This window comes from Artemia sp. Qi Xiang Cuo, chromosome 5, assembly GCF_049724085.1.
Source record: "Artemia sp. Qi Xiang Cuo chromosome 5, ASM4972408v1, whole genome shotgun sequence".
NCBI classification, from domain to species: domain Eukaryota; kingdom Metazoa; phylum Arthropoda; class Branchiopoda; order Anostraca; family Artemiidae; genus Artemia; species Artemia sp. Qi Xiang Cuo.
Genome location: NC_142798.1, coordinates 20,971,487 through 20,987,195, shown reverse-complemented (window position 1 = coordinate 20,987,195; position 15,709 = coordinate 20,971,487). Strand labels below are relative to the sequence as shown.

The 15,709-nt window shown below is 34.9% G+C and overlaps 1 protein-coding gene across 1 annotated transcript in view; it reads right to left on the bottom strand.

Annotated features, from left to right (window-relative positions):
- The window catches only part of LOC148951940 (ATP-binding cassette sub-family C member 1-like), a 171,813-nt gene extending 156,832 nt beyond the window's left edge, over window positions 1–14,981 (bottom strand). The window contains exons 1-2 of the mRNA XM_089089422.1: window positions 14,824–14,981; window positions 12,409–12,585 (exon numbers count right to left, since the gene is read on the bottom strand). Of these exons, the coding sequence (XP_088945548.1) occupies window positions 12,409–12,585; window positions 14,824–14,865 (219 nt within the window). The 5' untranslated portion in view covers window positions 14,866–14,981. The remainder of the gene's footprint in view (window positions 1–12,408; window positions 12,586–14,823) is intronic.
- Between the last annotated feature and the right edge of the window lie 728 nt (window positions 14,982–15,709).

Below are 15,709 nucleotides of genomic sequence, written 5' to 3'. Positions count from 1 at the left end.
TAATAATCCCCCTAGTAAATAACGGTAACTGTAGTTTAAAATCACGATTTTTTTTTTTTTTTTTTTAATCAATGGTCTTGAGTGATCCAAAACTGGTTGTTCATGCTGAAACAAAAATATTCATTTACAGTGTATGCACATCAACTAAATGTCACCGTGCTCCATGGGACTATGGCACGAAACACCATTTTAATGTGTCTAGTTCCTTACCAATAAGAAGAATATATATATATATATATACTGAGGAACAGAGATTTGTAAAATCGAAAGGAATTTTTTCCATAAAAATTATGGAATATCTGAAAAAAAAAGCAAACGAAACGTACAAATTTCTTCTGGCGAATAATCTTGTCAAGGCTAAATGATTAGGCTACCTAAACTATTTAAAAACGGTTTGCAGCTATTTAGTTGTTTTAGGTAGCAAGTATCTACAAATACCTGAAATCCCCTAGAAATAAGGATCAATGACCCAAGATCACTACATACTTTGGCCATTAGACTACAAATTTTCTAGTTTGACTAATTTGAGTATTCAAACGTACTTAAATGAATTTATGTAGGCTCAAACAGATAAATAACAAATATAGACAAACATATTAAAAACTTTCTCAACAAGATGGTGTAACATAAACATAATCAAAAATGTTCTTCCTTGTCAATGTCCTTCGAAGTTTTTATTTTTTAAGTCAATTTATTTGTCAAATGAGGGGTTTCTACAAGCGGCTAGTGTGATAGAACATGGCAATTTGGTCTGGTATCAGATTTATTTTGTCTTTCATGACGAGTTAATAAACGTATACTAAAAAATTGCTCATGGATTGCAAATGGGAACAAAATGATAGTTAGATTTTGGCCTAGTACCCTGTGAAGTTTTCCAGCAGTTATGATCCAAGAGTTATAGTAATGGAGCTGAACTTGTGTCAAAATGAAAAGCTTTACGTTTTGCTCATTTTTGCTTTGGAATTGGGACGCTAAATGTAAGGTTTTGGCAAATGAAGTAACAGTAAATATAAAAATAAAACTTCATTTTACAAGATCTTGGTTTCTATGAAGTATATGCTTCAATCGTCAATATGAATTCTCCGGATGATTCGGATGGTTTACGGAGGAACTTAGGCTCTTAGGAAGATCTTAGTTAACTTAGGTATTTTCAAAGGCCACACTGCCTTTCCGTAAGGATAAATAACAGTTCAAATAGGAACAAATCCTTTAATTAAACGGTAAAAAACAATCAAAAATATTGACTATTCCGATCTCATTATACAGTGACCGTTATCAGCAGTTATACTCAGGAGCATAAATGCCGATGACGGTCACTGTATATGTGATCAAAATATCCAGTATATTCTACTATTTTTTCGTCATCTAGTAAAAGGATTTATCCCTATTTGGACTGTTATTTATCATCTTAGCCAAAAAAAAAGAAAAAAGTCCATATGGCGATTGCTTACAGCAGCAAAATGAACTATAAGCTATTGGATCAGCTTTGCCCCCCCCCCTGAGACCACAACTAAAACCTTAACTACTAATTTCTATAATATTTAACTGAGATTCAACTAGCTCTTGAACTGAAAATTGATCCAGTGAAGATATCCAGAAAAATTATTGTTTGAGATGTAAATAGAAAAACGTCGCAAGAATCACAGCAACCGAAAAAATTGAATGTGTCTAGTGGGACTTTTCTCATTTGATGGCTAGGATGAATGTTCCTCCTTATTTGATCCTCTGGATCAAATCATCCAGATCTTTTCTCATTTGATGGCTAGAGGACTCATTCGAGGACTTTTCTCAGTTGATGGCTAGGATGAATGTTCCTCATGATTTGATCCTCCGGATCAAATCATCCAGATCCTCCGGATCCTCCGGATCAAATCATCCAGATCTTTTCTCATTTGATGGCTAGAGGACTCATTAGAGGACTTTTCTCATTTGATGGCTAGGATGAATGTTCCTCCTTATTTGATCCTCCGGATCAAATCATCCAGATCCTCCGGATCCTCCGGATCAAATCATCCAGATCTTTTCTCATTTGATGGCTAGAGGACTCATTAGAGGACTTTTCTCAATTGATGGCTAGGATGAATGTTCCTCCTGATTTGATCCTCTGGATCAAATCTTCCAGATCTTGTCTCATTTGATGTCTAGAGGACTCATTAGAGGACTTTTCTCATTTGATGGCTAGGATGAATGTTCCTCCTTATTTGATCCTCCGGATCAAATCATCCAGATCCTCCGGATCCTCCGGATCAAATCATCCAGATCTTTTCTCATTTGATGGCTAGAGGACTCATTAGAGGACTTTTCTCATTTGATGGCTAGGATGAATGTTCCTCCTTATTTGATCCTCCGGATCAAATCATCCAGATCTTTTCTCATTTGATGGCTAGAGGACTCATTAGAGGACTTTTCTCATTTGATGGCTAGGATGAATGTTCCTCCTTATTTGATCCTCCGGATCAAATCATCCAGATCCTCCGGATCCTCCGGATCAAATCATCCAGAACTTTTCTCATTTGATGGCTAGGATGAATGTTCCTCTTTATTTGATCCTCCGGATCAAATCATCCAGATCTTTCATACAGATGATCAGACCATAGACTCGATGAACCGAAAATCCTGAGAAAGAATTTGATTCTCAATTTTATAGGGATTAGTAGCTAGGGTTTTTGTAGCGTCTTTAGAGGGGGCAGGGTCAAATCTGATCCGATGAGATCTTAATAAGATCTATGGTCAGTCTCTGTACTTTTGACTTTACTTTGTAATGCTTAAACGCTTGAGATCTCATTAAACGCTTGAATTTAATTCACTATTATGGTCCAGTCATAAATGACTGTGATAGCTGAATCGCCAGTCACAGAAAGGGAACATGTCTGGAAATCTAAAATCTTATAAAAATAGTATATAAAAAATTATTTACTTTTGATAATTGAAATAAGTCTATGGAAAAAGTTATATCACAAGCATTTGAGAACATTATTTTACACAAACATTATTTTACTCGTAATAAATACAGTTTTGATAGTTGTAGGCCCCAAAATCCATGTTTTTGCATTTGAATGTACTTTCTTTTAACAATTAATAGAACAATCAATTTATTTTAACGAAAAAATACTTATGCAAAATAAAAGTACAAAACAGTATAAGCAAAATCGATTAAAACATGGTGAACAAGTAGTGTTTATTGCTGTTCATTATGATCTCAATGATCTCAGGTAAATTCATGTTTACGAAAGAGAAATACCACTTGGTACTTCCAAAAAACGACACAGCTGAAATGCTAAGGTGATTTATATTTTTTGAGACTTGTTTTGCTTCTTAGAAACCACCTTTTTATTAACTATGAACCCGTGATGAATAGCTTCTATAATTCCGAGAAAAACTGGAGTGGAAGTGATTAGGTCGTTCTTGCTTTTGAGACTCGTTTGGTCGTTCTAAACCAGATTTTATATTATCTGCTTCTATGAAGCCATTATGACCAAAAATAAAATGATCAATACGGAAAGAGGAACTATCATACAGTAGAACTAAATAAATGAAATTAAACAATAATATAGATAAATATAACAAATATAAATACAACGACTAAATATAGCCGGCACAGCTATAACTTGCATATAACCTGCATAATATATATAACCTACAGCAATGGTTAGTATATAAATATAAATAAATATAAGTATTTATAAATACTTGTATTATTTCTTCCTTTCTTCTCAACTGAATGTTTCAATGTTTATCTTTAATATTTAAGGGTTTTTGCAGGACATTATAATGTAAACAATTTTATGTACTGTATTGGTTAATGTCTAGTAGCTTAGAGTCAAGAAAAAACACAGCTAAATCAACCCAAAGTAGCTTAACGCTGTCAACTGATCAGCCTGATCAAACTGATTAACTGATGAAAAAACACAGATGAATCAACCCAAAGTAGCTTAACGCTGTCAACTGAGTAACTTCAATAAAAGAATTTAGTTTTACTTTTATGGTGGAGCAACTGCATATGATGAGTTCTGTGTTCATGTCACCAAGTAAGATTACGGTCGCTCAAATAAAAACGCTTCACATTACTGGCTTTTGATGGTTCTAAATTGAATGACTGTCTCGAAGCTTTCGTTCAATTACTTCAATGGTATTTTAGCTTTCTTCGGATCAAATTTATTGTTTTAAGCCACAAAATGACACGAAATCCCATATTGTGCAATTACATCTTTTATCAAACAGCTTGTGGTAATGAACTGTAAGTAAGGAGTGACTCGGCTCAGTAGTAACAAAAACTCTAAAAACTGGAATTTTGATATCAGTAGAACGGCTTATTATGCTGATTCCAAATAAAAAAGATTCATCAAGTTTAGTATTACCCATAAAAACTTATGAGCCAGAGAAAGTTTGCCTGAACTTCGAAAATGAAAAAAGACCCCTTAAAAGCCAAGGAATCTTTTTGAGAATCATACCATCAGATTGAGCTTATCTGAGAAGTTTCAAGCTCCTATATAAAACAATATGGAATTTTGTATTTTTTTTCCGGAAGAAAGATCACGGAAGCATGTCTTTTTTTTTTTTTCTTTTTCGAGTGGTGATCGTATTTAACTAATAGTCCTAGAAGATTGAGAGAGGGTGCATTTGAAGTCGTCCGATCACAAATTTGCCATGAATTGATAGCAATGTTGTTCAAAATGATTGAAAGATCCAATAACTATGCATTTAGGGATAACATGACCCCCCCCCCATAGCCCGTGGGGAAAGGGCTCTAAGTTATGAAATTTCCCCATTGTTTGCGTATATTATTTGTTATTAAGAAGTACATAGACACTTTATTTTTTTTTGGAGGGGGGGGAGGGGATTGTTCTGCTTGGCGTGGGTTTCCATGGGGACAATTTTCCGTGAGGAGTGGAATTTCCGGGAGTGAAATTTTCAGGGGAAATTTTACATTTTACAGAATTCCCATACCAAATCTTTTTATTTGTCTTTCTTTCTCTTTGCCAACTCAATTTTACATTTGGAGATATTCAGGGGAAATTGTCCAGGGTAAATTCTCAGCAGGTTTGGATTGCCGGGGAAAACTTTCCACGGAAGTGGGGATTTCCGGAGTGACCCGAAAAACAATTAGAATTTAAAACCTTTTTCAAATGAAAGTATATTATGGAGAATTTTCAGGCTGGATCGTCCACAAGAAATTTTACGGCGGGGGGGAGGGGGAGGTGTTTCAACGACGATGAAACTTTTTGGTGGGAATTTTGCGGGGGAGGGGTTATCTTACGAGGGAGGAACTTTCCACGGGGGATTTCCCCGTGAGGGAACGGATTTTGTTTCATGGAGGGTGAGCCAGGTTTACCAAAACCCTTGGGGTTGGATGCTTTAACATACAGAATACAATTGTGCAATTTCCTTTTAAACAGCACCCCTTTTAAAGTGTGTTTTCCCCTTTTGCGAAACCCAAGCAAATTTTCTCAAGGTCATAATTAAAGACATATGAATTTAAACTTAATGAGTTGTAAATAATTTAAATCACCAAAAAATCGATTCTTTTCAAGTATATGTTACCGTGAATGTCTGAAATCGGTCAATATCGACATTCACCGGTGAATGTCCGAAATACCTTTTGTTCTCCTTGGATTTAGTGATCGTTGCCAGTTAACTTTTTCCGTTTTATGTAAGGTTTGATGGTGACAGGTTTGGTTAGGCTCTTAACCCATATCTGAGATTTATAACCTAATCTAACCTAACTTTAACTTTTACCACCAAAGATAGCATAAGACTGAAAAAGCGAATTCGCAAAGCCAAATGAATACAAGCAGAGAAAAAGGAATTTCGAACATTCACTGGTGAATGTCGACATTAACCAGAATTCGGACATTCACAGTAATATATACTTTGCTGCCGAACTTCTTTTTTTAGAGTTTCGGTTACAATTAACGCGAGTCACTGAACTCTTTGATTTAAAAGCATTCCTTACAAGAAAATATTAATGGAAATGTTAAATTGCCAAAAAGGAAAACAAAAGTTAAATCGCTCAAAAGTTTATCTCCAATCTGTCAATATGTTTCATGCCATGAACCCCTGGGGAACTTAGAATCCATGTACGGTGATGGAGCGATATAAATCAAAAGACTATATGTCTACAACCCAGTTTAGCCAAAAAGTGTAAATACAATGTCTCGGGAACGGCAGGCAGGAGGAAACTTAATCTTTGAGGGAGTTTTGGGGGATATGAGATTTCAAATTTTGAATTTTGAAACGGAGAATAGAAGGAGCGGGGAGGGGATGTTTTTTGTCTCGGATTAAGCTAGAAGTTTTTATGCTATTAGTCCAAGTGGAACTATTTCTCACAGTGAAGTAGCAAGGTAAATCGAACCTAGGTTTTCAAAATAGTATATCTACAATACAAAGGCTTAGCGGGTCGGGATGAAAATTTAAGGGAGTGTTTTGGGACCATGTGGACCAGGATTCTGATTGAGGGAGGGTTGCAGTAGGTGATTGGCTCAACAAACCTTACCCCTATTCATTTCAGTGTTTTGCATTATGGGCCCTTGCAGGACTTGTAATCTATACATAGTAAAGTAGCAAGGCAAATTAAAAGACTTACACCCAGTGTATCAAAATGCTGTATCTGCAATGTTTCGGCAATGGCTTGTGGGGATAAAGTTTAGAGCTCCAGGAAGTACTGTGGTGAAGAAAGGCTAAAGACACGTCAAATTTTGTGTTGAGTGTAGGAGATGAGATTTTGAAACTTACATCCACGAGTCTCTTGGCAAAGTGACCTGAATGCACAAATAATTAGGTTGACCCTCGTAGCCTCTGAGAATGGGACCCTAAATAGGCTAAAAAATTGGGCATTTGGGAAACCTAATGCAAAAGAAAAAAAATTGACAAAGGAAAGACTGGCTCGTCCGAAAATATTGCCCTTCAAAGGGAAGTTCATTTTTCTAGAGCAGCTGTAAGTTCCTTATATACGTAATTCTCGGGCTCAGAGGGACCCCGATGCATAAAAACCTTGAAAAAAATAGTTTGACAAAAATGGGCCTAAATGTTTTTTTTCCAGCGGCCTGACACTTACATCCTTCAAACCTTGCGTAAAGGGGACCCCAATGTACGTTAAAATTAAAGAATGAATAATTTCCTTGCCAAAACAAGGGGCCCAAAAGGTGCTTACCTTCTAGTTTGTTTAATTCTCAAGAATTGTGCCCAGGACCAAGACGGCCTCAAACTTTCATTGTGAATTGGACGGACATTAAGAGGTAAGAAAATAGGTGGAAAAAGTTTATAATCTCTGATTAATCGGAAACTTAAATACCTAAGCCCCTGGGCCAAGGTCAATCAGTAAGGACCAATCAACTTTTAACCAATCAGATTGAAACTTAAATTCATCGTTGGGCCTTAGGAGCCCCAATGCATAAAGCTGGATATCTAATATTAAGGATTGCGTTGTTGATATGTTTTTCTACAGATTAATTTTAATATATAGAATATTATATCAAGTTATACTGTAGTCTGATAAATAGATGCCACCTAGTGAAGAGCAAACCACAGCCCAAAGTAACCAAAAGTTTTAAAGCAAGTTAAGAAAAAAATCAATAAAATTAAAAATAAAATGGCAGACGAAGGAATACCCCACGCATATTTCCATATTTAAATACGCAACACGTCCGCATTCATACTTCATGCATAGTAAAAAAAAACATTTCAAATTCAAGAAAAGAAACACATTAAAGCTGAATACGAACAGAGATAATTCTTTGTACGAGAAAAGATGCAGCTTCCTCAACCCCTTCCCCCTCTTTGTAGTATAGGTTTCCCGGTGGTTAACTGAAAACGTTTAAGAATGCAATAGTAGTCACTTATGAATACAGTCACTTTGCAATAGTAGGTGTTTTGCTAACTGACGGCCTTTCGAGACCCTTTAACTAATAGTTTTACTGTTTCAAATGGATTCAAACAAATGAATCTTCCCATTTTAGAAGCAAATAAAAAACGTAATGAAAAGAAATTTTTATCGCATTGGTCTACTATCAGACCAATCTTACTTGAGATATTAAATTAAAAAGCAAGTTTTTTCAACTGAAGCTACGGACCAACTTTAAAACTTAAAACAAACCAGAAATTATTATGTATATAAAGGGAAGCTGCCCCTTCATTATCCCTCGCTCTTTGCACCAAAGTCTTAAAACTCTTCAAAAATGATTATCATTCTGACTCAACAGCTCTTTTGTTTCAGAACTCGTCCTTAAAGAATTGGGATAAAAAGTCTGACTTTACTGTACAGAGCGTGGGATGAGGACGGGGCAGCCCCCCTCATATACAGAATAATTTCTGTTCGTTTTAATTTTTAATGTAACTTTAAGTGAAAAGACTTACTTTTTTATTTAATGCATCAAGAAAGGTTGCTCTGATAGTAGACCAATGTGACAAAAAGTGTTTTTTGTTGTTGTTGTTTTGTTTTTTTTTCATTACGCTTCTAAAATGGAAAGGTTTATTTGTTTGAATTCAATGAAACAGTAACACTATTTTCAAAGAATTTAATCTACTTGATCAATTCAGTCTATTTATTCTATTTAGGTTTGTTTTCTATAGTTTTATTTTATTTATATTTTCTTTTCTTCTCCTTTTTGCTCTTCTGTCTGTGAGTAAGTTATCATTTTAAATGTTCTTTTGTTTTTTTTCTCTCAGTGAGTAACTCATTTTTCTTCCCCCTTCTTTACAGGCCAGTGAGCTTTTGGGGGAATAGTAACATGTCACATTGTATAAGTATTTAATGAAGAGTAAATCTTATATTACTAGTAGTTTAAGGGTTTCGAAAAGCCGTCGATGAGCAAAACACCTACTATTGCAAAGTAACTGTATTTTTTGCATTCTTAAACGTTTTCAATTAACCACCAGCAACCCTATCCTTAGAAACCATATTACATGCTTGGTTTAAATTGATTGCTTCAAAAGAGGAAATGCAAGAACTAAAACCCAACTCTCCCCTTTCATCGATAAGACCTGTCAAGAAAATTTGGCGCTAAAAATCTGCTTCTTCAGGGTTTGGGCACTCCCTTTCCCCATAAAGGAGTTTCTGATCCCCCACCCTATCCCAGTACCTGGTTTTTAGTTATGCAACACTGTGATGCAGTTCTTCCATTCCACTAATGCGGGAATTTTAAGTACGAAAAAAAGAGTAGAATTAAAGTAGGACAGAATACGGAAGTAAGTATGCTATCGTGCTTACTATTTGAACAGGAACGTTAACAAAATTGATTCTTACGCTATATTACCAGTGTTTCTACTTTAAATTTTTTCAATCCTTTAAAGACTGGTGGAAAGTCCCTGAAACTCCCTATTTTTAATACCTAAATCCCTCAAAGTTTCCCCATTTTCTGACTTCTTTCCAAGTTACATGTAAAGACCTATTAGGCTGACTTTTAATAGCATTTGTTCAAGACAACTTATTTTGCAACTCAAGACCTTTTACGTGTACCAAAATATCTTCTTTTGACGTTTAAAACAATGCTTTCTATTTATCGAATAGTTAAGTTAGGTTTTGATTTATAGATTCTGATGCCAGATCTCAAATTCTGGAAAATATGAATATATTTTATTTATTTGTTTTTTTTTTTGCCATTATTTTTTCTTCTATATTACTACTTTTATACCACCCTCATTTTTATTTGAACTGGTACGAAGGATTAGCATGAATGATATCCAACCGGTCGCTTTTTCACCCATTATTTTTATTTTGACTTTTTTTATATATTTAGTTGTTAATTTAAAGCAGAGTATAGAAGCAAAAATGAATAGCATAAAGCTTGATTTAAGGACAGCGCCTGCATTTTGATTTTTTGAATTATTCGATTTTAACTAGTGTAGACTGCTACCTGCCTCCCAGTTTTCCAGTAAATGCCGAATGTAGATGCACTTTAATTTGTATTCAGGAAAATTTAACGTGAATTACAAAATAATAAGGTTTATGAGAAAACATCAAATACTAAGATTAATATCCCAACTCAGCGTTGTCGTCGCCATCCCCATCGTCTTTTCCAATGCCTAAAAAAGCGACGCATTCGGACGCAGTCGCATCGGATTTCACGGACTTCTTTTTTTTCTTTAAACTCTCGGTGAACGTAGGGGGGCCTTTACGCTTCATCCCATACTTGACAGAAATCGTCGCAGCCAAAGTTACCTCTTTGAGCCCATTCCTCATTTCGTTTTTTACTGTTTTCAGAATGCTAAAAAGTCTTTCCACAACGACTTTTGAGCAGGGAAGTCCAAAAATAAACCGAAGGACATGAAGAACGCTATTGAACTTTAGCACTCCACTTGGCGCCTTTATGGATGCCATCCAATTCTAAAAATCAAACCTTCAATCCTTCCCCGTTGGTTATTTGCTTCAAATTTTGTGGATCTATCCGCGAGTTCGACAAAAACTAGAACTTTTGTCAATCGCTTTTGCCGAAATCCCGCCGTTGTATCCAAAATTCCTATTTCCGTAACAAAAATCCATAAGCCTGGCAAGGAAAATTTAAAGTGGATATAAAGTACTAAAGTAGGTCTAAAAACATAGGAGAAACATTCAAAATAAAGTAGTCTACCCTAAAATATAGTAGAAATGGAAGCACTGCAGTGTAGATGATAGTAATACTGCATGTAATATCCATTCGTTTTGTAGAAAAAGTACACATGTTAAAAGAGAGAGAGAGAGAGAGAGAGAGAGAGAGAGAGAGAGAGAGAGAGAGAGAGAGAGAGAGAGAGAGAGAGAGAAACTTATTAAAACAACAAAAACACCAAATAGAATAATAACAAGAGGAAACAAATACATAACAAATACTGCACATTTCAATTAACAACTCTGTCCCTAGAGACCTTGATGAGGTTTGTTTTAAGGTGAAGAGACGAATGCAGCACCACCTGGCAGCATGACCTCTAAAATCCGGGGCACGAACTGTTTGAACAATATGTTTCAGTACCTCTCAATCGAAGACTTTCAATACAAAATTTCTATTGCTAAATAGAAAATAGACGGAATACTACTCACAGAGATTGTAACTTTTATAGATTATATCCAGCCTTCAAGATAGGACAAACGCAATTCATTATCGAAAGGTCAAATTCCATACTTTTTCAGCACTTTAGAAAAAGCGATATAATTTTTTTTTTTTTAGAAATAGTGACTCTAAATTTTCTTGGGATTAAAATAAGATATATGAATGTGTCATAGTTTAATCTCTCAAGAGAATTTTGTTGAATAGATAAAAGGGTAAGGTAAAGGAAGCAGTACTAGACTTAAAGGTTCCAAGTGGCGGAACTGGTCTTCATTTCTTGGCACTTTAGCCAGGAGGTTAATGTAAGGGTTGCAGGCAAGCCATCCTGTGCTTTCCTTACCTTCCCCCGATTTTTCCAGAGTGTGTTATATATGTCATTCTAGCAAAAGTGTTATATACACCCTTTGAATTACTACAGCCGATGTGTGAATATGGTGTGTCCCTGTTATTAGAGACAGCGGTGTTAAAAAGTAAAGGAGACCCAAGACGGTCAATCTTTCTGATCAAAATGTTCTGTCAAAAGATTGACGTGTGCTTCAATTAACCTTCAATCGACCCTTCAATCACGACCAATGCTAATCTAACACACTGTTTTTGATCAAAATAGTTAAGTCATTCAAACTTTCTATCAATCACCGTCAATGCTTGACTCAAGCGTCAAACAAGTTCCTAGACGGTCGGTCATGCTTGAGTCAATCGATTGACGGAATCTTTTTGATCAAAACGATTGACCGTCTATGGCCTCCTGAGGCGTTTAAATCAGTTACTGCTGCAATGCAAATGTCTTTTTTAGAAATTCTTCAAGGTGTGTGCAAAGATTACCGCTCAACAAATTGCTTATACGCCATCCGACAAAGTATTATTCATGCCAGTATTTTAAAGAAGAAGGTTGTTTAGATCAAACACCAGAGTAAAACTTTAAGAAGAAAAATAACATTAGATTTATCTAAATAACGATAAAGAAGGGCAAATATTATTTATGAGATCAAGAGGCAAAGTAAGCAATCTCAATTGCACCAAGTTCTTAACGACAAAAAGGATGCTGTTTTATATGTTTGTAAGGATATGTAACTACATGTCCAATTCTGATGGTTAGGAGGGAGATAGAATAATTTTTCCTTAAGGGAGGGGGATGGGAGGCGGGTTAAAAACACTCAAATTGTGTATGCAGTCATCTATTTTTAAGGAGAAAGGCCTTAAGGTCAGACTTTGGGGGAGAGAGGATGTGTTTTTTAAAGAAACACAGAAATTGCTGGTGTGTCAGCATTTTATTGCTTTCTCCTATACTGCTTCTACAAAAAACACACTTTTTAGCACAAAATATTTATCTGCGGGTGCATCAACTAAACAAATCTTTTTTATTGAAATATAATAAAAAGAATACGTTACTTACGACTTTAGCAATATTTAGCAAATTCCATGGTATATTTCCAGCTTTGCTGTTCAGTATAAAATATATTTCAAGCCCTGCAAATAACAAAAGCCAGCCACAAGGCAACCAAATTAGAACCGTTTTTTGAAAACAATCTGTAAAATCTGGAGTATCTGAATTCCATGTTAAGTTTGCGTCCTGAAAATAAAAATCAAACAAATTCAAAGTCCACGACAAAACACGCAAAGAAGAAGAGATAGATATGCTAACTCATGATATCGAAGCGCAAATATATGTTACTCAGTTTTTGTACTATTTATCTTATTTTAACCACGTTTCTTTGAAGGAAAAGAAATTTATAAAAAGCCAATGACTGCTTAAGTCAGTAAGCTTAACAAGGGCGTATCCAGAATTTTTTCGGATGGGGCATTTTTTGGAGGGGGTTTTACAAAGAAAGATATTTTAAGAAACACATCAAAAGTTTGTTTATATGCATTTTTGTTGCGCTTTTACGAGTCGGACAAAATTTCGAGTGGGAAAGTCTTCAAATTTGGTACCCCCCTAGGAATTGTGCTTATGGTTTTCCAAGGATGGCATGGTTTTCATTGAACAAAAGCTTTCATTTATATAATATTTGTATGCAAAACAAACTTTTGGACAAAAGTAAAACACGAAATAACTAACATTATAAATACCAAATAACCTTATAATGTTATTTATGTTACTTTACAATTTTGTAAATATAATTAAACAAATAGGCCCAATTATTCTAAGATATTCTAAAAATAAATTGACCAAGTCAAAATTAAAGACAAAACTACCTTTTTGCCTCAGAGTGAACATGCAAATATCACAGATATTAGATTATTATTCAGTATACCAATGCAAGTTGGTATACTTTCAACACAACTTTTCATCATATCCCTTTTAATAAATTTTTATCACCAGTTCAAAAAAGACGGCATTTACTATTACTTTTAGTCTTTCAGTCTCACTTTGCAGTGTATTAAATTTGTTATTTTCCAAAGTATTCTTTTCAATGTTTTATTTTCTAAAATCCAGCTACAGCTCCCCACCCATCTGATATAACCTAAATTAACTAAAGACTTTTGAAAGCAGAGAAATTACCATCTGGGATTTTTACGTTTGTCACTTACGGCTTCTTGGTGCTGCACCATTCAAAACGTTGAATATACGGCCATATTTAAAATTCTCTGTGGAGCATGGCCGTACCAGGAGGGGGGGGGGCAGGGTGCCTTGTTTGACTTCTCCTTGGAATTTTTGTCCGGCCCGTACAAAAGTAAAAAAAAACATATTTAAAAAAAAATTGCAAACAGAAACCTTGATAGTCAAATAGTAACTAATCTTTTTTTGTGCAAGCTCTCCTTCAATTTTTTTCTATCCCCCGCCCCTCGCCCCGGACGAAAATCCTGAATAAGGCCCTGGTGTTTGGGGGGGGGGCAAAATCAAAGAAAAATATATTATTGAAACTGGAATCACAGTTTATTAATCTAACACAAAAGTTGTTTAACAGATCCACAACCCTATTCAGTTGACCCAACTCAAGAGTCTCATTCCAGGCACCTCCGCTGAAGCTACCCAACACAGACTAATCAATAGATGTAACTGAACGCGGATGGCTGAACCCAATTAAGTGAAGACAACGAAAACAAACCTAGTTAAGCTGATATAGATATCGCAGCCAATCCAACTCAGAACAGAGCAACTCAATAAACTGACATCTCACACTAGCAAACTAAATACATTAAAGTTGCTGCCGACATCTCAATATAAGTATCTCAGCACATACAACAAAATACAGGATTGAGAACGTAAAAAATTCAATTTCTTTATTAGCCTCAATGTAAAATCAGCCTAAAATTTGTTATTCATTAAGTTAATAATGATTGAATTGATTATTTAATGAATGCTTAACGATTTGAAATCAAATGACAAACTTCAAGCAAATGACAAAATAAAAGTTTTTTTAGTCGGTCGAAATGCGGAAGACGTGACTAGCGAAAATCACAAAACTTTGACTGCATTATAGAGGCTCAAATACGAGCCCTCGTAAATGATAGCCCAAACAGAAGTTAGCTACAACCATTTACAAAAAAAAATTGGCTCTAATTTCAAAAATTAGAGAAGTATTTCAATTGATAAACATCCACTGAATTTCAAGAATTTTCACTTTATTTGTATTTCTTTTCTTCCAAAAAGATAAGAAGAGCTAGCTTTCCTATACTCTACTGCGGGTGCACTTGTACAGTCAAGGACCCTGGCAAAGAATTTTGAAAGCCATGCCTTTCCAGCTATCTAAAACGCGTATATTTGCAGTGACGTTTGCAAAAATGACGAATTCGTTGATAATTGAAATGTAGGTAAAACCATATTTAGCGTTAATCTGGGCTACACTTAAAAATTCCATTTTCTTACCCAAAATTGGGATCCACAATAATCTTCGATTGGTGACGTCATCTTTTTACTGAATCAGAAACCCAATAATTAGACCTTATTGTCTAATACTTTCAATAAAATTTTCTAAATAACTAATAAATTCACATTATATATTGTGCAACTGGGATCTTTATTATCAAATTGTCGCCTTTATTTGAAAATGCATTTAGCTTTTCTTATCAACAGAGATAAAAAGACTAGGTGAAAAATTTATTAATCAGATTATACTAAAAGTTATCTAACAATTGGACAGAAAAATGTTTCCCATCATGTCGGAATAACAGAAAGTGTTTTAACCTTCTTTGTCCTTACACCAGGACATGATAGTGACAGCCCCCTATTTTTTTTATTTTTTTTTCTATTTTTATTTATTTATTTTTTTTTATCGTCACTATCGTTGGCAACTACCAATGTGCTCCATATTCGTCTTTATTGTACCTTGAAGAGATTTGGGCAAGGAACTTACAACATAATTTCTAATCGGTGTTGGTAGAAAAGTTATGATATGTGAAGTTTCGGCACTTATAGCGAGGGAGTTGTAAGAGCCTGAGGTGTATTCTTATAGGAACTGAGGAAACTATTGAATCAAATTGTCGGCTTCATCGCACAAAATTAAAAATCCAAAGCAATAGTATGATTTCTAATGTTGTCTATTTATATTGCTCAATGTTGTTTGTGTAAAAAGCATAGTACTATAAATTGTATTGGTATGGACCAATACAAACTTTTGACTTGTAAATATTCTTGGAAATACTAACTAATTCTTTTATTTTTGTGAAGTTTAGCGTGTGAATTGGAAGAAGTAAAAATTAGCATAGTAGATTTAAAAATGTACCTTCTTGCCGTATCATTCCATGAATCACAA